Here is a 27,697-nt window from a genome sequence, read left to right as displayed (position 1 = left end):
GGAAATAAAAAATGCAGGCAGACAAAAATAGAGGGATTGGGAATTCTATGTAGTGGTTCATAGTCATCTCCCAGAGTTCTTGTGCTGGCTGTAGCTGGTTAAATAACAAATTTCACTGTACCGAGTGTATTTTCTTTCTCTCCCTCTCACCCCTTTGTCCATGTATCCCTGCTGCAGTCAGGGAAGGAGGGAAGAGGGAAGAAAGCGAAAGAGACTCTCTTCTATATACTATCTTCCTATTCCTAGGTAGGCCTTAATTTAATTGAATTTGCTCAGTTTAGTTGAATCAGCTTCCAAATTACATTACACAGACACACAAATTATTTATTTCAATATTGGCATTATATGTTGGTCATATCTAAAAACCCATGTAAAGTTATCAAATATGAAGCAATTATATCCAATAAGGCAATTAGCATTCATATAGCATTTGTTTTATGCCAAACACTTTTGTAATCATGTAATCTTCTCAACAGCAATCATTATTATTTCTCTTTACAAATCAGAGAACACTGGGCGGGGATAAAATAATTTCCCACCAGTTACATAACTAATACATATCTGCAGCTGAAATGGTGGGCTTACCAAATTCAGAACCTGACTAGCTTTCTCACCTCACATTGCCATGCTTGGTGCCGCCAGGGAAAACTGGATTATTCCCAGACAGTTCCTGGACAGAACTTGCTAAAGGCTGGGGTGACTGGTTCCAGGATCTCCCTTTGATTGTAGTTACAGGTATTAGGGGTCAGGGAATGCTGACCATAGGGCCTGACCTTCACTCCATCCCCATTCCCCCAAGATGGATTGGGGAGATGTTTGGACAAAGTTGTGTGGGGTCCCATGGCTGATGCTGCTTCTTCCATGTCTACAGGTGGGGCAGAATTTGAGTTTCCCTACAGTTCTTTAGCATTCTCTTTTCTTAATCTGATCTAAGAGGAGTTAGCAAACAGAGGAAGTTGGGCTTAATAGATCTTGCTAGCAACTTCACAACTGAGATGCAGTCAGGATTCCAGGCAGTAAAGCATGCTGAGTGATCAGGCTTGTGGAGAGGGTCCCATAATACCTTCTGGGGTGTTTTCCCAATGGAGAAAAAGGAGAATCTGGACAAGACAGGAGTAGGAAGTGTAAGCAAAAAGTTGCTGTTTCCTTTGTTTTTTCCTTTTTCTTTTCCACTTCCTTTTTTCAAAATGGAGTGAATTCCTAGAATTATTCCCACTGTCTCAGGAATTTTTTTCTTACAATCTTAAAATGACTAATTACCCAACTCTTTAAACATTGAGAATCTGCTAAAATGTTGTTTTAGCAATGCTATCATTTTAATTAGCTCACTTTATTTCTGCAACCCCAGTTTGGCCAGAGCTGGGGTCCACAGGTAAAAAGTCATGCTCTTTCCCCTTTTAAGGTGGGAGTCAAGGATATTAAGAAATCTTTCCCAGCATTCTAACTACAGCATAGAAGTTTTTTCTTGTTGGCTGCTTTTTAAATCTTTCTAAGTAACAAAATCTAGCCCACAGAATAAACATGATACAGACTACAAAGAGACACAGACACAGACAAAAATGACATTAAAGAGGATTGTCCCATCTTTGCCAAAAACCATCCTATAGCATTTTAATCTCCTCTAGCATCCCAAAGAAGGTGGAAAGATGGCAAAGGCACCCTAGGGACTTTGCCAAAAATTGCAAGGATTTCCAAGTCTGGGTGTTCTCAGTTAAGCCATCTCCCAGTTGTTTGAGTTGTCCTAGCTATAGAATTGAGGGAGAAAAAAATGGGGGACTTATCTTGACAAGGAGGGGATGAAGCCAGAGGAGGCCAGACTCTCCTCATACAGGGTCACTAAATGTTGAGGTTCAAAAGGAGAACCCAAGAGGTTGAGGTCACAGATCAGTGTTGTGAAGGATCTCAAAAGAATTTGCAGGCTTAAACCCATCTTCAAGTCAAAAGGTAAAGTTTATTTTAATGTCAATTGAAGCAGGCTAAATTCCAAAAGGATTTATCAAAGAACCAAGAGAAAAAAAATAAATTTATAGGACAAAGTTAGAGACCAGAGCTTCATGTTACTTATTTGCTAATTATGACTTACAGGTAGGATTGAAGGGTGGTCTATTCACTATTGTCTGAGGGACTTGGTTATTACTGACCATCAGATTATCTATCTTACAGTAATGTTTGTAGGACTATCCTAAGACCAGAAGACTTTAGAGTCATTGACAACCAGGTTGTTAGAGCAATAGTGCTTTAAGGTCACATAACCTTAGGATTATTGCTGTATTTCCCTTAGAAGCTATACCCCCTTCACTAGTACATATGGAACTGCATACTAAATACATACATCTATGTAGACACACAAGGGATGTACAATGATTTTCTTTCTTAGCAAACACATCAAAACTTTTAAATTCAAGTGAGAGTTTAAGGCCCTCACTTAGGATAGTTTTAGTGAGAATAGAAAAAAGGGAAACAATCACAAGTATTAGCAACAATGGGATTTGGAAGGTAAGGGAAAGAGAAAGTCAAAGATAATATGAGATTACATGTCTGGATGCTATTCAATTCAACAGATATTAAATACTGTGTTAAAGGACTTGGGCTAAACATTCGGAAATATCAAGATGAAAAAAGATATTTACTTACTTGCCTATTGGATCAACAGAAAATAAAGATATTATGGGGAATTTCAGGCTTAGGTAAAATGGCAGGTATGGGGGGGGAGGGAAAATGAATTCAACTTTTCAAGTATTTAACCTGTGCAATCTGTATTAAGGTTGGGATCTTGATGAGCTAATTTCCATGTCAATGGATAGACCAACTATCCTATATATACCTCAACAAATATCTTAAAAGGATACTAGATAAACCGATCACCAAGAAAATCAAAGACAGACAGCAATAAGTTTCTCCACTTGGTCCAGGAATATATGCATGAAGATGGTCAACAAGCCACCTTAAGTTAGGAGAGGAATGATACCAAGGAGAGACAGAAGTCATCTTTAGGATGGAAGGCCAGTATATAAGCTTGAGTCCCTTGGGTGCAAAGAGTGAGATCTAGTGGAAGAAGAGGAACTGAAACCTATAGTCCTTTTTATTTTGGCTCATAAAAGGTGTTTGGTAGAGTATTTTCATCCTCAATTTGTAAAATAATTTATATAAGATAGGTGTTAGTTATTCTTTAAAAGTTTGATAGAATTCTATAAATCTTTTTGGACTTAAGAGTTTTTTCTTTGTTCCTTTTACTACTAGTTCAATTTCTTTTTTGAGACTGCATTCCTTAAAAAGCTCTATTAGGTGGTTTGTTAATTTGTCTTTTTTTATTTTTTTTGTAGGAAAACCTCTGTTTCTTGTTTAATTCTAAGTTTTGTTAGCACACAGCTGTATATAGTAGGCTTTGATAATTCTTTTTATTCTTGCTTTGCTAGGATTGCATCTTGTTCAGTTTTAAATTTGGTTACTTTGTTTTTCATTTTTTAAAAACACATTGACTAAAGGTTTTCTCTTATGCTTATTTTGAACTTATTTGTTAACTTTTTAACTTTAAAAAAGTGCACATTTGGTGTACTAATTACCTTCATTTTAGTAATGTATGCTTTTAAGGATATAATTTTTCTTCTGAAAACTGCCCAAGGTGCTTCCCAGAAATTATGCTGTGTTGTCTCATTATTCTCATTATTTTTCACATGGTTATTAATTATTTCTACGATTCATCCTTCAACACATTCATTATTTATGATATCATTATTAATTCCCACTTAAGTCTATGTTTTTTGCTTGTGCCCTTTGAGGTACTTATTTCTGTTGAAGTATAATATATAAAGGCTGTTTAATATTTTTGTTTCTTTACATTTCTTTACAATTTTTTTGAACCTGAATACATGGTCTGTTTTTGTAAAAGTGTCATGTGGTACTAAGATATATATATCCTTTAATCATCCCATTCAGAAAGCACTAAAATTTTTTGTTCTGCTCTTTATTTTTCTATTTATCCTTCTATTAGATTTTGAAAAAAGAATATTAAAGATCTATTATTCTTATGTTACTATGTATGTCTTTTTGTAATTCACTTAATTTTTCCTTTATTAACTTAGATGCTATCCTATTTGATGCATATAAATCTAATATTGACATTGGGTTTTTGTCTGTGGTTCTTTAAGCATAATATAATTTCCTTGGTAATTTCTATTGATATTGTGAATTTTTTATTTTTGCTTTGCCTGCAAACATAATTGCAACTCCTGCTTTTTTTGGAGTTGCCTAATGTGCAGTAAGTAAAATTTGTGCCATCCTCTCATTTTCACTCTATGTAATTCTTTGATTTTTAAATATTTTTCATAAGATATCATGGTCCTATTTTTATCCATTCTGCTATACTTTTTTGTCTTATATTGCTTAATCATTCACATTTAATATGAGAATAAGGTTTATGTTTGACTGACTACCTTTGTATTTTTAGTACTGATCTGTTTTTAAGTAATTTTTTAAAAAATTCCTCTTATTTTAAATCAGTACATTTTCCTTATAATTTGTTTTCTTTAAACAATTTTGATGCAATCTTATTCCCACAGGCTGTTTTCTTCCCCTCCTCTTGCTGCTCACTCCTATTTGGCAATCCTTTAAGTTTGGGGAGTTTTTACTTAAATGAGTTCCCTTTTTTCTGACACTAATTTAATAGTTAGAAGAAATATTAGTATTTCTCTTTATCTTTTTTTCTTTCTTTTCCCCCTCTCACTTATCAGTTCAAAAATATCCCTTACTGTTGTCCCCTTTCCTCTTGAACTTTATTAAGGTTTGAATTAGGGTTTTATTAGGGTTGAACTTATTAGAGTTTTTTCCTACGTTAATATGATCCCTTTTTGTATTTTTTTGCAAATGGTTTATACAGTATTGTAATTAATTGTTTTTTGAATTTTGGGTAGAATTGACCTCTAAGTGTATCTAGCTCCAGTTTTTTTTTTCCTTTTAAAAGTTCCAATCTTTAAAAAATAAGTTTTTATTGATATCTTTCTTTGTTTAGCATCATTGTACTTTCTGCCATTTTTTTTCCCTTTGCCTTCCCAGAGAGCAGTACCATATAAAAATAGTATTAAAAAAAAAAAGAAAGAAAAAGAAGAGAAAAATCAAAATATTGAATCAATGCATTGAAAAACTATGAAAATATGTGCAACATGCACATTAATCTTTATGAACTTTCTACATTTGCAAAGTATTGATTTGGGAATGTCTTCTCATCTCTTTTTTCTAGCCATTATGATTATAATTTTGCAACATACACTTTTGAGTTTTTTGGTTGTTGTTCTTTCTGTTTATATTGTTTCAGTCATTGTGTATTTTTTTGCTCTTTATCAGTTTGGATAAATATTTCTATATTTCTCTATATTCATCACATACATAATTTCTTATAATATAGTAATATTTCATTACATTCATGTACTTCAAATTTTAAACCATTCTTTGGGAGTTTACTTATACTTTCCCAATATTGTTTAAATTCTCAATTTCTTATAATGTTAATCTGAGCTTTTTATGTTTTAATAAATATTTCTTCATTTCATTTAAGTCATTAATTTTGTTGGCATATAGTTGGGGGAAAATTTGCTAATAATTCCTGTTATTTCCTCTTTACTTTTTGTATACTCTTTCTTTTTATTTTCCCCCCCTTTTTATTAAAATTAGTTAACAGTTTGACTACTTTAGTATGATTTCTTTATTTTCCTAGTTTTATTTATCAGTTCAGTGGATTTTTGCTTTTGATTTATTAATCTCTTATTTAGATTTGTCAGAATTTCTCTTTTTCATATTTAGAATTTGGGAGGGGTGGTGCTTTTCTAAGTTTTGTTATTGTTGATTTATTAAACTGGTATATCCAATTTATTGATCTGTTCTTATTCTGTTTTGTTGTTGAATATGTTTAGAAATATGAATTTTCCTCTCAGGACTACTTTGGCTGCATCCCAAAATTTTGGTATTGTCTCACTATCATCAATTTGATTAATAAAATTGTTTATTATTTGTTTTTTTAAATTATTTATTATTTCTAATGATTTGGATGAAATCTTTTTCTTTAAAAGATAATATTATCTAATTGTGATCAATAAAGAATTTGCCTAATATGTCTGTTTTTCTGCATTTGTTATACATTTGTTTATCAGGCTTTTATATGCTAATTTTGTTCTTCAGTTGTTTTTCAGTTATATCCTACTCTTTGTGACCCCATTTGGAATTTTCTTGGTGAGGATACTGGAGTGGTTTGTCACTTCTATATTCTATTTTATAGATAAGGAAATTGTTGCAAACAGAGCTAAGTGTGAAGAGATACCAGAAAAGATACTTTTGGGAGTTGTGCCTTTTTGACAACTGTCCTGTCTAAGCTGAAGCTCACTTTTCCCTGGACTCTTTATGTATCAGTGGGAGAAGGTGTCACAGATTCTTGTAGTGATACTTTGTACAAATTATTTTTACCATGTCAACTTAGTAAGATAACACTTTCTAAAATTAATTCTCTATGACTAGCTGATATTAACTGATAGTTATGGGGGGGATGAGGGTGGATCACACTGATAGCTCCTCTATAGTGCTAGGAAAGCAATCTCAACCCCTTAACTAAAACTTTGACAGTAGATGTAGAAGCTGCCCTCTGGGGAGGGAAAATTGAAAAAATAATTCTAGACCATGCATGTGTTGCACTTTCCTTTATGATTCACCTTCTAAACTTGGAGTTTATTTGGGTTGTGTCTATTCCCTTAACTCTATCTTCCCTCTTTTCCTTTTTACCCTTTCTTTTACTTTGAATTGTCAATCAGCAGATAAAGCACTGGACCTGCAATCTAGAAAACCTGAGTTCAAATCCCACTTCAGATTGTATCATCCTTGGCAAGTCACTTAACTTCTGTCTACCTCAGTTTCCTCATTTATAAAATAGAGATAATAATAACACCTATCTTTTGGGATTATTGTGAAATTGAGACAGTATTTGTAAAATTGCTTGGCAAACTTTAAAGTACTGCCTAAATTCAAGATGTTACTTTGCTGTTGAGTTTAATCACCAAATTTGTGTATGAATATGAATGTGTTCAACCTTCCTTTCTCCAATCAAATGAAAATGAAATTCATGTGATGCTCATTCCCCCAGCCCCTTCCTCTATTTTCGTATACTTTTTTTCTGGGTGCACTACAATTATGGGAAATAACAAGTTCCTACGCCCTTCTTCCTCATTTCTTCTGTAGTGATATCCTTTTCCTTCCTATTTCTTTCTTCCTTTAAAATTATCAAAACAGAACAAAGTCACACCCAATCTTTCCGTTTATCTTCCCTATGTTATTCTAGAAGTTTGTGGGATTCTCAAGTGATTTTTGTTTCTTCTCCCCATATTAAGATGTAAGTATTTCATCATTATTTAGTGCCTCACAGGTGTTCCATTGAATTACCTTTCCAGACTTCACTTTAGTCCTGTGTTTGCATTTCAAAGTTTTTATTCAGCTCTGGTCTTTTGATCAGGAATTTTTAAAAGTCTTCTATTCCATTAAAGATTTGTTTTTTTACCTTATGAGTTTCTCCTTGGTGTTTTGAGGTAAATAATTCTTGGTTGTAAGCCTTCTGAAATACTATATTTTAATATTTTCTCTCTTTTATAGCCAAACCTGCCAGGTCTTATGAATTCCTGTTAATGGTTTCTCAATATTCCATTTCTTCTTCCTGGTTGGTTGCAGTATTTTTTTTTCTTTAACCTGAAATCTCTGAATTGAGACAATGACATTTCTAGGAGATTTTATTTTGTGAATTTTTCCCCTCCTGGAGGTGACCAGAAGATTCTTTTTATTTTAAGTTTGCCCCTGACTCTTATAAATATGTTAGTTTTCACTTATGATTACCATGACTTAATACTTTTTTATTTCATTGTGGTTGGTAAAGATTTTCAAGGAGTCTGATGATCTCTCTCTCTCTCTCTCTCTCTCTCTCTCTCTCTCTCTCTCTCTCTGTCTCTCTCTCTCTCTCTTTTGCTGAGGGAATTGGGATTAAGTGATTTGCCCAAAGTCACATAAACTAGGAAGTGTTAAATGTCTGAGACCAGATTTGAACTCAGGTCCTCCTAACTTCAGGGCTGGTGCTCTATCCACGGCACCATTTAACTGCCCCCTGATGATTTCTCACAAAACTTTTTTTTAACTAAATACAGAAAAATTTCCAAATAATCCATATAAGAATCTAAATATTTCTTGAAGGGAAGTTTCTACATTTGACAGCAAGTGTCTAGTATTAGTGAAGGTGGTAATGTTTAATATTTGAGTTTTTGTTCAAAGAACTAAGCTACATAACCAACAAAATCCAACAGCAAGAGATACAAAGAGAAATTCCATTCAAAATAACTGTCGATAGCATAAAATATTTGGGAATCTATCTACCAAAGGAAAGTCAGGAATCATATGAGCAAAATTACAAAAAAACTTTCTACACAAATAAAGTCAGATTTAAATAATTGGAAAAATATTAAGTGCTCTTGGATAGGTCGAGCAAATATCATAAAAGATGACAATACTCCCTAAATTAGTCTATTTATTTAGTGCTATACCAATCAGACTTCCAAGAAAATATTTTAATGATCTAGAAAAAATAACAACAAAATTCATATAGAAGAACAAAAAGTCAAGAATCTCAAGGGAATTAATAAAAAAAAAATCAAATGAAGGTGGCCTAGCTGTACCTGATCTAAAACTATACTATAAAGCAGCAGTCACCAAAACTATTTCATATTAACTAAGAAATAGATTAGTTGATCATTGAAATAGATTAGGTTCACAAGACAAATTAGTCAACTATAGCAATCTAGTGTTTGACAAACCCAAAGATCCTAACTTTTGGAATAAGAATTCATTATTTGATAAAAACTGCTGGGAAAACTGGAAATTAATACTGCTGAAATTAGGCATGGACCCACACTTAACACCTTATACCAAGATAAGATCAAAATGGGTCCATGATTTAGGAATAAAGAATGAGATTATAAATAAATTAGAGGAACATAGGATAGTTTACCTCTCAGACTTGTGGAGGAGGAAGAAATTTGTGACCAAAGATGAATTAGAGACCATTACTGATCACAAAATAGAAAATTTTGATTATATCAAATTAAAAAGCCTTTGTACAAACAAAACTAATTCAAACAAGATTAGAAGGGAAGCAACAAACTGGGAAAACATTTTCACAGTTAAAGGTTCTGATGTAGAGGGCTGAAACTATTGAGTTGATGCAACTGCCAAGCACTTGAGGCTAACTACCGATTGGACAATACTCTATAGGCATATATTTGGAAAATGGTCCTTTCTACTATCCTGTGCTGGCTCAATGATTGGTGTATACAGAGCATTGTAGGAGGGACTAGGGGGTGGAGTAAGACTAGCCAGAGTCATTCTTTGGCGGTAGAGGAGGGAGAAGGTGGTTGTGGAGATTCTGCCTCCATCCTGTTCAATCCTGCATCTAAAGACTGATAATAAAGACTGAGGACTTTTGATTATACTGACTCTGGCTGATTCTGGGATGTCCTGGGTGCTAGTGCGATCATCACATTCTGATAAAGGCCTCATTTCCAAAATATATAGAGAATTGACTCTAATTTATAAGAAATCAAGCCATTCTCCAATTGATAAATGGTCAAAGGATATGAACAGACAATTTTCAGAGGATGAAATTGAAACTCATATTTCCACTCATATGAAAGAGTGTTCCAAATCACTATTGATCAGAGAAATGCAAATTAAGACAACTCTGAGATACCACTACACACCTGTCAGATTGGCTAAGATGACAGGAAAAAATAATGATGAATGTTGGAAGGGATGCAGGAAAACTAGGACACTGATGCATTGTTGGTGGAGCTGTGAACAAATCCAACCATTCTGGAGAGCAATCTGGAATTATGCTCCAAAAGTTATCAAACTGTGCATATCCTTTGATCCAGCAGTGTTACTACTGGACTTATATTTCAAAGAGGTATTAAAGAAGGGAAAGGGACCTGTATGTGCCAAAATGTTTGTGGCAGCCCTATTTGTATTGGCTAGAAGTTGGAAAATGAATGGATGCCCATCAATTGGAGAATGGCTGGGTAAATTGTGGTATAATGAATGTTATGGAATATTATTGTTCTGTAAGAAATGACCAGCAGGATGAATACAGAGAGGCTTGGAGAGACTTACATGAACTGATGCTAAGTGAAATGAGCAGAACCAAGAGATCATTATATACCTCAACAATGATACTGTTTGAGGATGTATTCTGATGGAAGTGGATCTCTTCGATAAAGAGAGCTAATTCAGTTTCAATTGATCAAGGATGGACAGAAGCAGCTACACCCAAAGAAAGAACACTGGGAAATGAATATATACTGCTTGCATTTTTGTTTTTCTTCCCAGGTTATTTATACCTTCTGAATCCAATTCTTCCTGTGTAACAAGAGAATTATTCGGTTCTGCACACATATATTGTATCTAGGATATATTGTGATATATTTAACATGTATAGGACTGCTTGCCATCTGGGGGAGGGGGTGGAGGGAGTGAGGGAAAAAGTCGGAACAGAAGTGATTGCAAGGGATAATGTTGTAAAGAAATTTTTTTCAAAAAAACCCCAAAAAACAAAGAACTAAGCTTATCCATCTACAGCATATAAAGAGTTAGACTTGGTTAGAGAACATCATCAAAAGTAAAACTTATTGCTTTCTCTAACCAATGTAATTAACATCACCATAAAAAGGAAGAAAGGGTCCACAAAATTGAGGGGTGGAGTGGGGAATACAGTCAACAGCTACTTTTTCTTCATAGTGCTTATTCTTAAATCATAACATGGGAGATGAATACAGTTGGAGTTGTACGTCTGCTTATAGTTTCAAAAAAACCCCAAACTGATGAAACTTCTTATCTCTACTTAAGTTTCAACAATGAATCAGGACAAGTCATTATTTTGCTTATGTTCATTTAATCAGCAAAGGACCAAAGATACCTTCAATTTTTATTCTATAATGTTTCTAATTAGTTGATTGTTGTCTTTCCTGCTGAAAGAGGATAAAAGAGGATTTCATTTGGTGATTTTTTTGACTTGTAGGTGAGGCAGCATTATCAATGTCACTTTCTCTTCCAGAGTCAACAAAGTCCAGTGGCAAGACAAAATTCAAGATGCTTAGGGGCAGCTCAGGATGCTGTGAATGACCTTGGCATCTCATTGTCCAACCAAGATATAAGAGCTCAAAAAATGCCTGCTTTAGCTACCTTCATAGCAGTAGGAACAAATTGTTGTCATTCATCCAGGGAAGTCTTCACAAGCTTGTGGTAGACACTCCCTTAATTCACTGACAGGTTTGAGACCCCTCAGTAAATCTCAACCTGGTTTAGCCACTCTGCCTAAGTGGTTTACCTGGGTGTGATTGCTGCATGCTACTGGTTTTCAGACTTACAGTTTAGAGAGTTGAATGTATCAGGGTGAACACCAAAGGTTGGTGAGCAGCCCTCACACTAGAAGTATTAGTCTTTTCCCAAATACTCCTACACTTTAATGTTGCTAATACTTTGTTCATCAGTTGCAAGAAGAAAAAAAAAGAAAGAGGTCTTGGCAGAATGGAATGACACCATTTCGGTGTTGAAATTGAATTTTGATATTATTCATGGCATATAATCTGGTCTAATGATCAGCAATTTGCCCCTTGTTTTTATATCTTGAACTAAGAATGTTTTTACATTTTAAAATATTTAAAATATAATAATATTTAGGCATTCTATATTTATTAAATATCATAAATATAATATTAAGTATTACATTTTAAATATAAATGTTTTAAAATGTAAAAACAACTTAGTTCCAGGGCTGTGCAAAAACAGGCTGCAGGTCAAGCTAGGCATAGTTTGACAATCCCTGGCTTAGTCCATGCTCTGGCTTTTTATATAGCTATGCCTTCACTAGTCTTCCACTGTTCAGGAAATACAAATGAACAGAGGGAAGTATAGGAACTATCATTCTGCACTCTTGAGTCCTGCACCTCTCTCTCTGTTAGAAGTGAGCAACATATTTTATCATTAGTCCTCTGGAACTGTGTTTGGTCATTGTATTGATCTGTGTTTCTAAGTTTTTCAAAGATCTTTTCTTTTCAAATTGTATAAATTGTAATTATATAAATTTCTTTCTCGGTTCTTCTCACTTCACTCTGAAGCAGTTCATACACATTTTTCCAAATTAATCTAATGTCTGTCTCCTTGGTCATTATCTATAGTACAATAGTATTGCATTACATACATTTACCATAAAATTGTTTAGATGATTTGTTTACTTAGTTTCCAGTTCCTTGCCACTACACAAGAAAAAATTACTGTAAATATTTTTTGTACCTAGGGATCCTTTTCATTTTTTATCTTTTTGGGAGATATAAACCTAATAGCAGTATTGTTGGGTCAGTTAATTGATTGGTTGTTATCCTTTGGTTGGACCAAAATGACAATACTCTATTAGAGTCAACATGCACAGTGTGTCCAAGTATGGCTCATTAGGTAAATATAACCTCTGAAGTCTTTCTCAAAAGTCAGGCACAAATAGTCCATATGAACATTTGGGATGGAGATGTTTCTAAATTTGCACATTTAACATTTTTTTTGAGCTATTACAATTCAACTTTGGTCACAGAGCATGGCATCTTCTTTGATGCAGGTATACCATGCTGGGTGGTTCTATGGCAGCATCTCCCATGTCTCACAAGGGATTCTAGAGTTCTTCAGAGAGATCTTGAGAATGTCCTTGTATACTTCTGACCACTGTAGGAGAGCCTGCTTTGTGTGAGTATTCCACAAAAATAGTCTTTTATGGAAATGTGCATCTGGCATTCAAACAACATGGCCAGCCCAATATAGCTGCACTCTCAGCAGTATAGTTTGAATGTTTGGCAGTTTAGCTCAAGAAAGGATCTCAATGTCTGTTACCTTATCTTGCCAGGTGATCTTCAGAATCTTCCTAAAATAATTCAAATGGAAATGATTCAGTTTCCTGCCATGGTGCTGGCAGGACTGTTCAGTTTCACAGACTTTTGGGATATATTTCCAAATTGCTTTCTGGAATGTCCAGATCAATTCAAAATTCTGCTATATGCTATATGTGTAGTGATATTAGTTATGTCTCATAGATACACATAGGTATGAAGATCAGAAGAAAAATACAGAAATGTGTTATATGGAACAAATGAGAATTTTTTGGTGCTTATGCTTGTTCTTGAGTAAAAAAGTGCTGGTAAATGTTTAACAACCAGTGTGGGACAAGGGTGTGGGGATATGTTCATGCCATAGTTTTAAAAGTTTAATCTTCATTATTGATATTTTCTCCATCATTTTAAGCATAAGCAATCAACCTACTAACAAATCAAACCCTCCTTTATAACCCTTGTTGATTTCTAAGACATAAATGCTCACACTGAAAATTTGACAATCAGCTCTTCTGAATCTCTGCAAGCCAGTTCCAGCATACCATTGCCTAGTACCTTCAGTCTTGTTTTGAACAAACATATTTCTTCTCTTAGGATTTTCTGTTGAAGGTAGTACCTAACACAGGAATGAATGAAAGCTAGAGGAAGGCACAAATTGCGGTACTGTTGGGTTCTTGTTCTTCTTTAAAATAAGTAGAATAAGATGATGGTTTTCTCTAGGGGAGAGGGTAGGTTTCTTGGGGAGGTTTTCTTGGAGGCAGCTTTAAGATTAGTTGAAAGTAGTAATCACCTCAAAACACAGCCAGGTGATAAAAGTTCAGATTTTTTTATTGTCTCTAATATAGCCCGGTTAGCTTAGAGCCCTCCAAATGTCTCCAAATCCAAAGGTTTTGTCCTTCAGCCTCTGCCTCTGCTTTCTTCAGCCTCCAGCCAGCACAAAGATGGAATGAATCTCTTGTCTCCTTCACTTGGGGCTCGGCTAGCTTTCTGGTGAGTCTTTCAGACCAGCTTGAATCTCAGTGGGGGGAGTGCAGGAGCCCAGCCACCAACCACAGTGGTGTGAGATGAAGATGAATCTGGTTATCCGCTGAACTCTCGACTTGTAGCTTCTTCCCCTGAAACCTCTTCTTCCGCCACCAGCCAGCCAAGTGGAACATATTTTCTTGAATCTCTCTTCACTGGGCTTATATAGAACTCTTCTGAGAGAATGGGATTATGGGTTTTCTCCCATAGTGCTCTCTGGCCCTAAGAGCTTCAAGGGAGGTGTGAATTCAGATATCTCATACTAAACCCTAAAATTTCCCAAACCTGTGAACTCCAATGAGTAAAGGTGCAAACACAAGCATTGTATCAATGAGCTCTACTTAGTACCTTGTTTCAGGTTCTGGCCCAAAACATCTTCTTGTAAGATCAGATCAATAATCTATCAACTCTAATGAGTTAGCAGTTTGTAAAGATTCCAACATCTCCCTTTACAAACTGCTAACTCATTCAAACACAAGCATTGTATCAATTAGTTCTACTTAGTACCTTGTTTCAGGTTCTGGCCCAAAACATCTTCTTGTAAGATCAGATCAATAATCTATCAACTCTAATGAGTTAGCAGTTTGTAAAGATTCCAATAGGGTACATTTGTAAAAAGCATTAAAATGGAGGAATTATGGATACAGAATGTTGAACAAGTTGCCATATGTATGACTGCTTTGTTGATCAGTTTTATTTAAACAGTTTTCTTTATTAAGGGAGAGGGTTCAATGGTGAATTGAGCAAATGACTATGATTTTTTTAAAAAAAAGACATTAATTAAAAAGAAAGAATTATGGACTTTGAGTCAGAGTAGACCTGGGATTCAGATTCAGGTTTCTTGCAGTCAAACTCATTGTTCCTTCCCCTGTACCAGATCTGTAAGATTGTAAATTCATTCTTCTCTATCATAAAACAAGGGATTTTATACTAGATCATCTTTAGGATTTTTTCTGGGTCTGCCAGCCTATAAGATAACCTATGAATGCAGCTGCAATGTGGTTGGGTTTGGGCTGATAAGAAAAAAAAAGTTTGGGCAGGAAATCTAACCTGCTTGTGCTTCCTCTCTAAGCCCATTCTGGTTTCATAACTCCATCAACCCTGTGACACACTCATACCCTCCCCTCTGAGAAAGCCTTAGCCACTGGGGGCCCTGAAGACAATCATTTCCTCCTTTTACCTTAAGTTGGCAACTAGCTGAATAAGTTGACAACTGATTCTCTGAGTTCAGAACTAGGGATTCCTGAGCCTCTTCTCTATCCCTTACCCTTCTCCATACTGGCCATAGTGCCATGAAGGGTGCCAACACCCTGCTTAGGCTGCTCCTGCTCGAGATCTTTCTTTGGGGTAAGTTAAATTCAGAAAAACAGAATATGTGAGGGCAGAGACTAAGAGGGAAATGGGAGCCTGGAGACTGTAGGTTGGGGACTGAGTCATGGAGGAGGAGTCATGGAGTTGGGGGTCAGAGAGGGAGGAGAAGATATGGACAACTTGATTGGGATTTAAGATCCTAGGGAACAAGAAAAAGAGAAAATATCTAGGGAGACTGAGAGCTGAAAGAGCAGCAGGGAGTCAGAAATGGAGGAAGACGATACAGGAGACATTTGGGTTAGGCATTAGAAATTTCAGTTCAAAATCCCTTTCGGAAGTGGAGATAGGAGGCAATAAGTGGGAAGTCTGGGAAGAGGAAGGTGTGGGTACTTACCGTTGGATATTTGAAGTGGATTGGGATAGGATATGCTGGGGCAACCAGAGTTGATGGTTAATATGGGACAGAGTTGAGTAAGATAAGGAGGCGGCATTTTTGAGAGACTGGGAAATCAAAGAATTAATGCAAAAGAGGAGTATGTGTTCAAGGGAGATATTAGGGAAAGTGAGGGTTAGAAATCTTAATGGAAAATCCAGAAAATTAAATCTGGAGAGGCAGAAGCCAAAATCTTTATGGAAAAAGGGACCTTCCAGAATGGGGAAGTGTGACAAGTAGTGGTCTGTCCTGGTCATTGATAGACAGTTCCACTTTGAGAGCCCGAAACCAAAACTCACAGGGGAGAGGGAGAAAAAAAAGAATTCCTTTCCTTCTTGTCCCCTCTTCCTTCACATCCTCTCCTCTGTTATACAGCTCCTTCTCATGTTCACCACTGCCTGGCCTTCAGCACATTCTCTGTTTCCTTTTGTGAGCCATGAAACATTTAGGTCTTTATTAAGGCCTTGGCCATCTCTTGGTTCTTAACCCTAGACATTCCAGCCCTAAATCTGTCCCTGGAGCTATTGGTCAGAGGGAACTGAGAAGGGGCCAGGTGGATGAGAGAGATAAAGAGGGGGATGTTTAGAGGTCCCACTAGGCCCTGACTCTGTTTCTTCTTTTGCAGCCCTGACCTCAAGCTATAATCTAGATACCAGCCATCCCCAAAGCTTTTCCTTCCAAGATGCAGGGAATCATTTTGGATACCAGGTCCTGCAAGTTGGAAATAGGTAAGACCCTAGAGAAAGGGTGTCAAACTCAACTCCACACAGCAGCAAATCTCCTGCATTATGGGGAACCAGCTTAAAATGTAATTGGTGGGGGACAGTTAGATGGCACAATGGATAGAGTAGCAGTCCTGAAGTTAGAAGGGCCTGAGTTCAAATCTGACTTCAGATACTTACCACTTCCTAGCTGTGTGACCCTGTAAAAGTCACTTAACCCCAATTGCCTCTCAAAAAACAAAAATAAAAAATGTAATTGGGAAATGTTTAATAAAAGTAAATAAAAATACAATATAATCTACATAATGTTAATTTGTAGGTTTCTAAATCAATATATTAGCCAGCCCAGGGCTTCTTTTTTTATTTAATTTTTGAGGGCACTGCCCTAGAAGGAGGTCCTGGTTCTTATCTCCCATATCTCTGTAGACATTGCTGGTGGAGGATGTGAAAGATAGCAGGAAGGACCCTGGCCTAGTAGTCCAGAGATTTAGTTATTATGACATTTACTATGTGACAATTTGTCGTGGCTGATGAAGGATGGTCTTGGAGTCAGCAAGACCTGCATTCAAATCTTGTCTCTAATCATGAATGAGAACCTTAACCCCTCCATGCCCTCAGGCAATTCTTAAACCTGAATTGTAGGTAGAGGGCTTTCCACACCAGGAATTCCTTATACCAGTGGAATTATATTTCTGGATTAAATAAGAAAAACTGGGTAACTGTCCCTGACTTGACTCCTTCCTAGGGCTTTTTCAAAGTTCACATAATACTAAATTGGAATTATTGTGTGTATATATATAATGTATATCAGATTGATTGCTCTCTTGGCGGGGTAGGGAAGGAGAAAAAAAATTGAAATCAAAATCTTATAAAATGCCCCAAACTGTATCAGATATATAACTCTGGAAATTGCAAAGCACCCAATCAAATATAAAGTGGGAAATTGGAAGGAATTCACCAGCACTGGGGGTGGGGAGTGATGCTGAGAACTGGAGACATCTCGCTCCAGTCTCCCCATCCTCATGAGAAACTCCACTAAGAATTCCAGTATTTGAAAGAAAGTATTTCCCATCAGGGTCGTTGTGGGAGCTCCCGGTGAGGGGAACAATACAGGGAACCTCTATCAATGTCAGCCATCCACAGGACACTGCCAGCCAATGGACCTTGGAGGTGAGAGCGGTGATATGTAACAGGAAGCCTAATCATGGTCAGGGAGCTTCTGCTGGCTGCTGAGTTACTTCTGGTTTTGATCTTCTTTCTTACCACAGATGCCAGTCTCACTTCCAAGTATCTAGGCATGACCTTGGCAACAGATCCCACAGATGGTCGCCTCATGGTAAGAGAAATCTAGACTCCTTTGATGGGGAGAGAGGGAAAGCAAATAAGTGGTCAAGTCAAAGAATCAGATGGTTTGAGACCAATAGAGTCAGAAGAATGTCAATCAATCAAAAAAAAAATGATATTGGAGATGGAGTCAGGAGGACCTGAGTTCAAATATGACCTCAGACACTAAGTAGCTGAGTCACCCTGGGCAAGTCACTTAACCCCATTGCTTTAAAACAAACAACAAACTTAACTTTCTTGAGATTATCAGGGCAAAGGACAGAATTTAGAGACCATCTGGTCCAAATCCTTTCCTTTTCAGAGGAGGAAACAACCCAAAAGGGAGTGTGATTTGTTTGAGGTCACATAGAAATTATAAACATAGGTAATATTCTGATAGGTGGAGAGAGAAGAGGGGAGATACTATATACCCAAAGTTATAGTGAAAAGGAGGAGGAGGAAAGAGAAGAGGGTGAAAGAAATATGGATAGGATGTTAATAAGGAAAAAGCAGTCCACATAGTATAATAGGAAGAGCACTAAGCTAAAAATGGAGACTCAGTAGATGATCTTCAAATTTCTTTGAAGATTCCTTCTAATTCTGACTTTTTACATTTTTCCCCCTGTTCCAAGGTCTCTTCTAAATGATATCCCATGTAGATTCTCTATCTTGATATCTTCAAATTCTGAAATTCTTGTTTCTTTGTTCTAAAACTCCTCATTCTATGTTCTAAAGTTCCTTTTAAAATTTTTATTCATTTCTGAATTTAATGCTAAACAAAATGAACATTTCCACATACATAAAAGAACAAAAAGAGAAAAGGATTATGCATGAAACTGAATTTTTATTGTGTATAACTTGCTTTTGTTAAAGTATATATAATCAGTTTAGCACATAACTCAGTTATCCTCCTTATCTGTCATTTCCTACTATTTTTCTACTGTTCTCTTCTCTGAATTTTTAAAATACTTCAATGACCTCCCTTCTTTCTCTTTTTGTTTTCTTTCTTTTCCCTTTAGCCTTCAGTTTCTATCTTTTCAAGTCTCTTTCTAATTCTGATAGTCTGTGCTCCACATTCTAAATTTCATGCTAGCTTTCATATTCTCTATGATATACTTTAGTTTCTTCTAGTTTTTACATTTTATATTATGTCCTCATGTACCTTTAAAGTATGAGATTCTTTGCTAGTTATTCTAAAAATCTTTCTCTTTTGATAACAACAGATAGTTTTAAGCTAGCAATTTTTAGAAAAGAGTCAAAACAATAGCAACAAATGGATAAATAGCCCCTTGATAAGTAGGCTTCTAACTATCCTTCATTTTTGGTTTCCCACAGGCTTGTGACCCTGGACTGGCCAGGGAATGTGATCAAAACTACTATTTGAGTGGCCTTTGCTATATCTTCTCCCCAAATCTGGGCGGATTCACACTTCGTGCTCGTCCTGGTTATCAGGGTAAGACCTGAGAAAAGAATTCTCACTTTGGGGAGTGACAAATCCACAAGTGAGAAATGAATTTATTAAACTGGGTCATCTTAAGGTTCCACAATGGTTAAGCCAAAGGGAAAGGGAAAGATATAATAATGGGATGAACTGATAGTGATCTCTCCTCCTGATCTCTTATGTCTGACACTTCTGCAGAATGTCTAAAAGCAAATGTAGATTTGGTGTTCTTATTCGACGGATCTGAAAGCATAACTAACAAGGACTTTAAGAAAATCCTGGAATTCATGAAACATGTGATGACAAAACTGAGCAATTCTTCATTTCATGTGCGAAGACTGGAGCTGGGTGATTGGGTCCTGGGGGAAGAAAGGGCTGGGAGAGGGGGGAATCCAAATATGGAATAAACAGGTCAGCTGAGTCCCTTCTCTCCATCTCTATCCAGTTTGCAGCTGTCCAATTCTCAACTGTCTCCCAGACTGAATTCTACTTTTCCGATTATATCAAGAAGAGAAACCCTGATACCCTGCTAGCTAACGTCAGACATATGCAAGAACTTACCAACACCTTTGGTGGCATCAAACATGTTGTGTGAGTTCTTTAGTTTTTATGGCTACAAGGGCTGCTTGCACACACATTCTCTCACTTGCACATATATTCTCACCAATTCTAGGATGCATGGCAGATGTTTGTGTATGTGTGTGTATGTGCATGTACATAAGCATGGATATATATGTATACACACATATAAATGCATCTTTTTTCTTTATTTAAGATAAATGACATCTTAGTCATTTTCTGATATTCTCTTCTCCCAACCATCCTTAATAACAAAGGAAAACAGGTTAAAGTGACCCATGCAGCACAATATCAATTCCTGCCTGCCTCATTTGGTATCCATTCTTATGCAATCTCTGTAACTGATCTTGATCTTTGCATTTATCCTGATCTCAGACAGTGTCTCTCTCTTCCCCACCCAATTCATCCCAATCTTTCTTTGTTTCTTAGGATCCTTCCTACTTATCATCTTTTAAATTTTTATTTTTATTTTATCTACTCATCATTTTAATAGTGTAATAATATATTACATTGATAGGACATAATTTGTTCAATCAATTCTCCAATCGATGACTCCATTTAATTTCCAGTTTTTGCTCAATATCCCAAGAAGAGGATTGCTGGATATGAATCCAGACCTCAAGCTCTTTTCCTTATACCAGGGTGCTTTTTACCTCTACTCATGAGTATGATACAACGAGGCAGAAACATCATTGGAGATTATCAGGGCAAAGCCCATTACTCTCTGTGCGGGGGAAGCAGGGGAGAAGGCCCTCACTTCACTGCATTTTTTGACACAGAAAGGATGTGTTTAATGTGAGTCAGGGTGCTCGACCTGATGCTGTGCGAGTCATGATCATCATCACAGATGGAGATGCGACTGACAATGGAGACATTGAGGAAGCCAAGCTCATCATCCGCTATGTGATTGGGGTATGGGCGCCCTATGCTGCCACCCTGGTAGCCCCAGCTCTTCCCCAGATCCCAGACACTTTCTATTCTTGTCCCTTCCTGGTGGGTTGTGGAGTCCAAGGCGGGGGGCTCAGTCAAAGAGCCTGCTGAGATGACCTCTTCACTCTCCCACAGATTGGGGGTGGAATCCAAAACCCTGAAAAACTTAAAGACTTTGCCTCAACACCTAAGGATGATTTTGTAAAGATTCTGGACACTTATGACAAGCTTAAGGATGTGTTTGGTGACCTGGAGAAAAAGATTTATGATATTGAAGGTGAGTGGCAGGCTCTGGGAAGAAGAAGAGTAATAATAATGATAATAATAATTAATATTTATATAATATCTGCAATGTGCCAGACACTGTGCTAAGAGTTTTATAAATATAATATCACTTAAATGTCCCAATAACCCTGGGAGGTAGGTGATATTATCCCCATTTTACAGATGAGGAAGTTGAGGCAAACAGGGTTAAGTGACTTGGCCCAGAGTCACCCAGCCAGTAAGTGTTTGAGGCTGGATTTGAACTCAGATTTTTTTGACTTTAGGCCTGGTAGTCTACTCACTATACTACATAGATGTGAAGATAAAAATAATCATGTTCTGATTTATTTGTTCTGAAAATTTGAAATTTTTTAATAGCAATTTTATCCAGTAGCAAAGCCAGCCAACAAATATTTGTCCTGCTCCATTTGAGTGGAATGTGAAAAAAACAAAACACTTAGTTCCTTCCCTTTAGAAGTTATAATCTTTAAAAAGTTTATAATCTAGTTGGAAAGATAATTAATAATCATATTAATAACAGCATAATTGTATAGCATTTAGTAATTTGCAAAGTACTTTGTTTACCACATTATCACCTCCATTTCATAGATGAGGAAACTGAGGGTCTCTTGTCCGAGGTCATACTAGGTTAGCAAGTGTCAGAGCCTGCACTCCAATACAAGTCTTTTGAGTTCAAGTCCATTGCTTTTCCCACTATTCATAAAGATGAAAAAATAATACTTCTGCATAATTTTTTTTGTCGTGTCTGGCTCTGTGACTCCATTTGAGTTTTTCTTAGCAAAGTTATTGGAGTAGTTTTCCATTTCTTCTCCAACTCATTTGACAGGTGAGGAAACTGAGGCAAACAGGGTTAAGTGACTAGCCCAGGGTCACATAGCTAGGAAGTGTCTGAGGCTGAATTTGAACTCAGGAAGATAGGTCTTCTTGACCTTGATAGAGGCCTGGTGCTCCATCCACTACACCCCTTAGTTATCCATAACACTACATAGTCGCCCAACATATTGAAGACAGCTTATGTGTCAATCACCCCCTTAACATATTGTATTCTGTTCACTTTGGCAACACATGCTAAAAACTGAACAAGACATTCCTGACATAGTCTGATGAGTGATACCATCTCTCTACTATGACTGTTTGTTGTTGAGTTGTCTCACTCATGAATTAATCTTTGTGTCCCTATTTGGTTTTTTTGGGGAGGGGGGCAGAAATATGGGAGGCATTTGTCATTTTCTTCTCTAGTTCCTTTTTAAAAATGAGGAAAGTGAGACAAACTGGGACTTGTCTGCCTAGGGTAACATAGCTAATACATGTCTATCCACAATGCATGTTAAAAAAAATGCTTCAGTGATTCTCCATTTTTTTGTGTGTTTTCAATCTTTTCCTTTTGATTTTTGCTTTCTATAGTCTCAAGTCTCTTCTCTTTCGGATGGTCTGTGTTTCACTTTCTAAATTTCAGTCTAGCTTTCACATTCTATATTATACACTCGTAGTTTTAAGGAGATTATTAATGAGTTGTGGGGAAAAAAAAACTACAAGCTCAGTTGATGGTGAATCAGTTAAAAGAACAGGGAATGTTTAGCTTAGAAAATTAAATGAATGAAAGTTGATCCCTCATGTCTATATATCTCCAGTCCCAATCTCTCTTCTGAATACCAGACCTGGAACTTACAATTCCAGTAGAATGAAAGCTATCTTCAATATATGAAAGGTTACTATGTGGGAGAGTATATTATTTTTACATTTAGAAAAATAATATACTATTAAAATAAATTTTTTTTAAATCAGAAAAAAAATTATACTCAAAAAGTGACAGATTTTACTCTACCCTACTCATATCCATAATCTTACTCAGTGGTTCTCCTGTTAGGCATATGCCCTAAGGAGGTCAAAGAAAGAAAGCCATACACAAAAAATATTCATAAGTAGCATTTTTGTGGGGAGCAAAGAATGGGAAATAAAGTGGATGTTTGTTAATTGGAGAGTGGTTAAATAAATTGTGGGTCTAAGTGGAATATCACTACATCATAAAAAACAACTAATATGAAAAATTCAGAGGATCATGGGAACACATATCAACATAGTCAAATTATTTAGCAGAATCAAGAAAACACATTACATTCTGCTAAATACTGTGCTTTGGTCCACATTCAGTTTCCATAGTTCTTTCTCTGGATATGACTGGCACTTTTTATCACAAATCTTTTGGAATTGTCTTGAATCATGTCATTGTTGAAAAGAGCCAAGTCCATCACAGTTGATCATCATATAATCTTATTGTTACTGTGGTGTATATTAATTTTTAACATATTTCTATATGAGAGGAAAGAAAAATCAGGACAAAAGGTAAAAACCATGAGAAAGAAAAATAAACAAAACAAAAGGGGAAAAAGGTGGGAAACATTATGCTTCGATCCACATTCACTCTCCATAGTTCTCTCTCTGGATGTGGATAATATTTTCCATCTAAAGTTTACTGGAATTGCCTTGGGTCACTGATTTACTGAGAAGAGCTAAGTCTGTCATCAATTATCTTCATAAATTCTTTCTGTTGCTGTGTATAATATTTTCCTGGTTCTGCTCAATTTAAACTACATTAGTTCATATAAGTTTTTTCAGCCTTTTCTGTTATTGAACAATTTATTCTGTTTTTCTTGAACAATAATATTCCCTTACATTTATATACCATATCTTACTCAGTCATTTTCCAACTGATGGGCATCCACTCATTTTCCAGTTCTTTGTCACCACAAAAAGAGCTGCTACAAACATTTTTGCACATGTGGATCCTTTTCCTTCTTTTATGTTGAGTATAATTTCAAAATGCTTTCCAGAATGTTTGAACCAATTTGGTCTAAATTCTTATCAACAGTATGTTAGAATGATTGTCTTTTCCTACAAGCTATGTGAGTCTGGACAAATCATTTAACTTGTAGATACTTCACTTTCCTCATCTGTAAATGGGATAATAATGCATACCTTACCTAATTTTCAGGGTTGCTTTGATGAAAGAGTTATGTAGACTATAAAGCATTATAGAAATATAAGATATTATTATTCTGTTGGCAAAGCAGGGCCACAGGAGGGGATGAGTATAATTTGTCCTTAGATGGATGTTCAAAAACAGTGTGATACTAAGGTACATGTTGTAAGAACAGTGAGAGCTCAGTCTGGCCAGAACAAAGGATTCATTCATTCATGAAAAACCATTTATCAATTGATTCCTGTATGCAGAACACTGGGATAGGCCCTAGGAGAGATATAAAGTTTAGATAAGACATAGTTCCTGCTTCATGGAACTCACAGACTAGAAGGAAAACAGGAAAAAAAAAAAGACAAAGACAAATATAAAACAAAACAGCACATGTTAAGGAAAGAACAAAGTATTAAAAGTAAGATATAAGGGGAAAACTAATTATTGCCAGAAAGTTTCAAGAAGACTTCCTGAAGAAGGTGGCATTTGAAGAGGGTTTTAAGAGAAAGATAGGAATTTAAGAGGTAAAGAGTGACAAACGGAATAGCATAAGGAAAGGAAAGGAGAATGTTTAGGAGTTAAAGAAATCCGGCTTGGTTTGAGCATAGAGTTTCTGGAAGGGAGGAATCTCTTTTGAAAATTTGTAAAACTAGGATGGAGTCGGTGGATAGAGTGCATGGCTGGAGTTAAGGAGACTCATCTTCTGAGTTCAAATCCGGGTTCAGACCCTTCCTAGCTGTGACTTTGGATAAGTTTGCCTCAGTTTCCTCATCTGTAAAATGAGCCAGAGAAGGAAATAGCAAACTCTAATCTTTCTGCCAAGAAAACCCCAAACAGGATGCTGAAGAGGCAAACATGACTGAAATGACCAATCTACAACCACGGCCCTTGTTAGGGCGCCTGGCCAATGGGAGCTCCTTGATTGTAGAAACTATTGGGGAATCCCACTAGGAGCTCCATACTCATTCTCACCGCCCACTCCCAACCTGAAACCAAGCAGCCTGCACAGCAGGGAGCAACCTCAGCCTTCTGATTTCCAAACCCCCACTTCAGGAGAGAGCCTGGGAGCCTGCTCCCTCTGGGCCCTTCTGGCATGCTTAGCTGAACAATAATAAGGGAAGTGTCAAATGAGGAGTTAGAATTTTACTCAGTATAAAGCAGGGAACCACAAAGACTGATAAACAGAGAAGTGAGACCCCCTATCACTGTACAAAGATTAAACTGGATGAAGGATAGATTAAAGGGGATAGAAAGTAATAATGATAAGTTAACATTTACATAGTGCCTACTTTGTGCCAGGCACTGTGCCAAGCACTTTCCAGTAATTATCTCATCTGATCCTCCCAACAACCCTGGAAGGTAGATGCTACCATTATCCTAAGGCAAACAGGAGTTCAGAGATTTGTCTGGGGTCCCGTAGCTGGTGCCTGAGCTGGATTTGAATTCAGGCCCAGGCCCTGAGTATGAACTAAATAGTACTACTATTAGAAGGGCTCCTATGAAAGTCCAGGTGGGTGTTAGGAAGATCCTTATATTGGGACAGTGGCAGTTGAAACAAAAAGAAGAGGACTCATGTTAGAGATGGTGCAGATACTTAATACTTACTAGTTGTGTGCCCTAGGCAACTGCCTAAATAAACAAAAACAAAAATAGATGTGAAAGCTAAGAAAGGAAGAGTCCAAGATTTCACCGAGGTTTTGAACATGAGAAGTTGTTGAATAGTGGTTCCCTAGACAAAAACAATAAGTTTAAATGATAGAATTAGATCTGGAGGAAACGTAGCAAGCTCAGTTTGGCACATATTGAGTTCAGAACATCATTTGTAGTTTAGAATATCATGGGAAGGATTTGTACTAGAACTGTAGGTTCAGGTCTGGTATTCAGAAGAGAGGTTGGGGCTGGAGATATATAGACATGAGGGATCAGCAGAGAGGTGGTCCTTGAAGTTGTTGGAGTGCCTAGGTTAGTTAAGAGAGAAAAGAAGGGCAAGGAGACCCTTAGGAAACACTCAACTTAAGGGTCGCAGTGAAGGAGAAAAAAGGAAGGAGTATTTAAAGAGGTAGTAGAAGAATCAAGAGAGTGGTTTTTCTCTGAAGCCAAAAGAGGAAAGAGTACACAATGGGAGGAAATAGACTCTGTGCCAAGTCACAGAACTGGTAAGCATATGAGGTGGGGTATGAACCCAGAGCTCCTTGATTCCACCCAAGAGACCCATGTAGTTAGAAGCATGTCTTCAATCTTCTTAGCCAAGTTTTTGATCAAGAGAAGGGGATGATGATTATTTTGTTATTGTGTCTTCTCTATTCTTATTAGACACAAAGAAAAGCTAGATTGCTAGCTTCTTGAAGGTAGGGGCCTATAGTTTTTGTCTTTTTATCTCTCTTGGCACCAAACACAAGTCCTTCATTTAATAGGAAATTTATCCATCCATCTATCTATCCATCTGTCTGTCTGTCTCTATTATCTGTCTATCTGTCTGATTTTTTTAAATGAATAAATGATCATCAAGGGATCATGGGACAGAATATCATAAACATTTAGTTGGTCAACAAACATTTATTAATTTCTTGCTGTTGCTAGGCACTACAAGTGTTGAGATTGCAAAGATAGAATGAAACAATTTCTGCTCTCCAAGAGACAAAATATGCATATATACTTAGAGTATACAAAGTAAATGTATTATAAATTCTTTTTTTTTTAAGCGTGGGATGTGAGGGCAACAGGAAAGGACTAATGTCTGGGGTAGAGCTTGATTTTTGAAGGAAACAAGCGTTTTTAAGAGGAGTGCATTCTAGGCACAAGGGACAAAGGATATAAAGACATAAAGGTGTATGTATTGTGTTGTGTTGTGTGTATGTGGCTGGACCATGGAAGTTGAATAGAGTATAAATAAGGCTAGAAAAGTAGAGAATGACAAGATTGTGAAGGATTTTAAAATTCTAAACAGAAGCGGTTACATTTGATTCTAAAAAGAACAGGAAAGATAGAGGGGGGCCTGATACTGGCAGACTTTAAGAAAATTAGTTTGGTAGCTTGGGAGAAGAGTTTGGAGAGCAGAGTCACATGAGGCACACAGACAATTGGGAGGCTATAGAAATAAATAATCCAGAGATAGGTGTTGAGAGGCTTGCCTGTACTAGGTTAGCAGTCCTGGGAATCAAGAAAAAGGAATGGATAAGAAATGTTGCAGAGGGATGAGATTTGACAACAAATTGGATACGTAGGGTAAGGGTAAGTGAGAGTGAGGATGACACCAAGGTGGTAGACTGTGGAACACAAGTAACTGAGTAAGAGTAATCCCTATTTCTCATCCCTTTGAGAAATAGGGATGTTCAGAAAAAAGGCAGAATTTGGGGAAAAAAATAATGATTTCTGTTTTGTAAATCTTGAATTTGAGATGCCTATGAAACATCCATTTTTTTTTGCTTTTTTTTATAATAGCTTTTTATTTTTTCTAAATACATGCAAAGATAGTTTTCAACACTCACCCTTGCAAAACCTTGTGTTCTATATTTTTCTCCTTTCCTCCCCATCTTCCCCTTCCTCTAGAGAGGAAGTAATCCAATATAGGTTGAACTTCTGTAATTCTTCTAAAAATATTTCCACATTTATCATACTGCACAAGAAAAATCAGATCAAAAAGGAAAAAAACCATCAAGCACACAACAAAAAAGGTGAAAATACTATGTTGTGTTCCACATTCAGTCCCCACAATCCTCTCTCTATGTGCAAATGGCT

The 27,697-nt window shown here is 36.5% G+C and overlaps 1 protein-coding gene across 1 annotated transcript in view; it reads left to right on the top strand.

Annotated features, from left to right (window-relative positions):
• The first annotated feature begins 15,099 nt into the window (after nucleotides 1–15,099).
• ITGAL (integrin subunit alpha L) overlaps nucleotides 15,100–27,697 on the top strand; it is a 30,762-nt gene continuing 18,164 nt past the window's right edge. The window contains exons 1-9 of the mRNA XM_051999246.1: nucleotides 15,100–15,311; nucleotides 16,334–16,436; nucleotides 17,506–17,600; nucleotides 17,699–17,766; nucleotides 19,089–19,206; nucleotides 19,393–19,523; nucleotides 19,640–19,785; nucleotides 20,553–20,685; nucleotides 20,839–20,980. Of these exons, the coding sequence (XP_051855206.1) occupies nucleotides 15,257–15,311; nucleotides 16,334–16,436; nucleotides 17,506–17,600; nucleotides 17,699–17,766; nucleotides 19,089–19,206; nucleotides 19,393–19,523; nucleotides 19,640–19,785; nucleotides 20,553–20,685; nucleotides 20,839–20,980 (991 nt within the window). The 5' untranslated portion in view covers nucleotides 15,100–15,256. The remainder of the gene's footprint in view (nucleotides 15,312–16,333; nucleotides 16,437–17,505; nucleotides 17,601–17,698; nucleotides 17,767–19,088; nucleotides 19,207–19,392; nucleotides 19,524–19,639; nucleotides 19,786–20,552; nucleotides 20,686–20,838; nucleotides 20,981–27,697) is intronic.

This window comes from Antechinus flavipes, chromosome 1 (genome assembly GCF_016432865.1).
Source record: "Antechinus flavipes isolate AdamAnt ecotype Samford, QLD, Australia chromosome 1, AdamAnt_v2, whole genome shotgun sequence".
Classification (NCBI taxonomy): Eukaryota; Metazoa; Chordata; class Mammalia; order Dasyuromorphia; family Dasyuridae; genus Antechinus; species Antechinus flavipes.
Note: the sequence above shows the minus strand (reverse complement) of the source record. Positions and strands in the feature narration are given on the sequence as shown.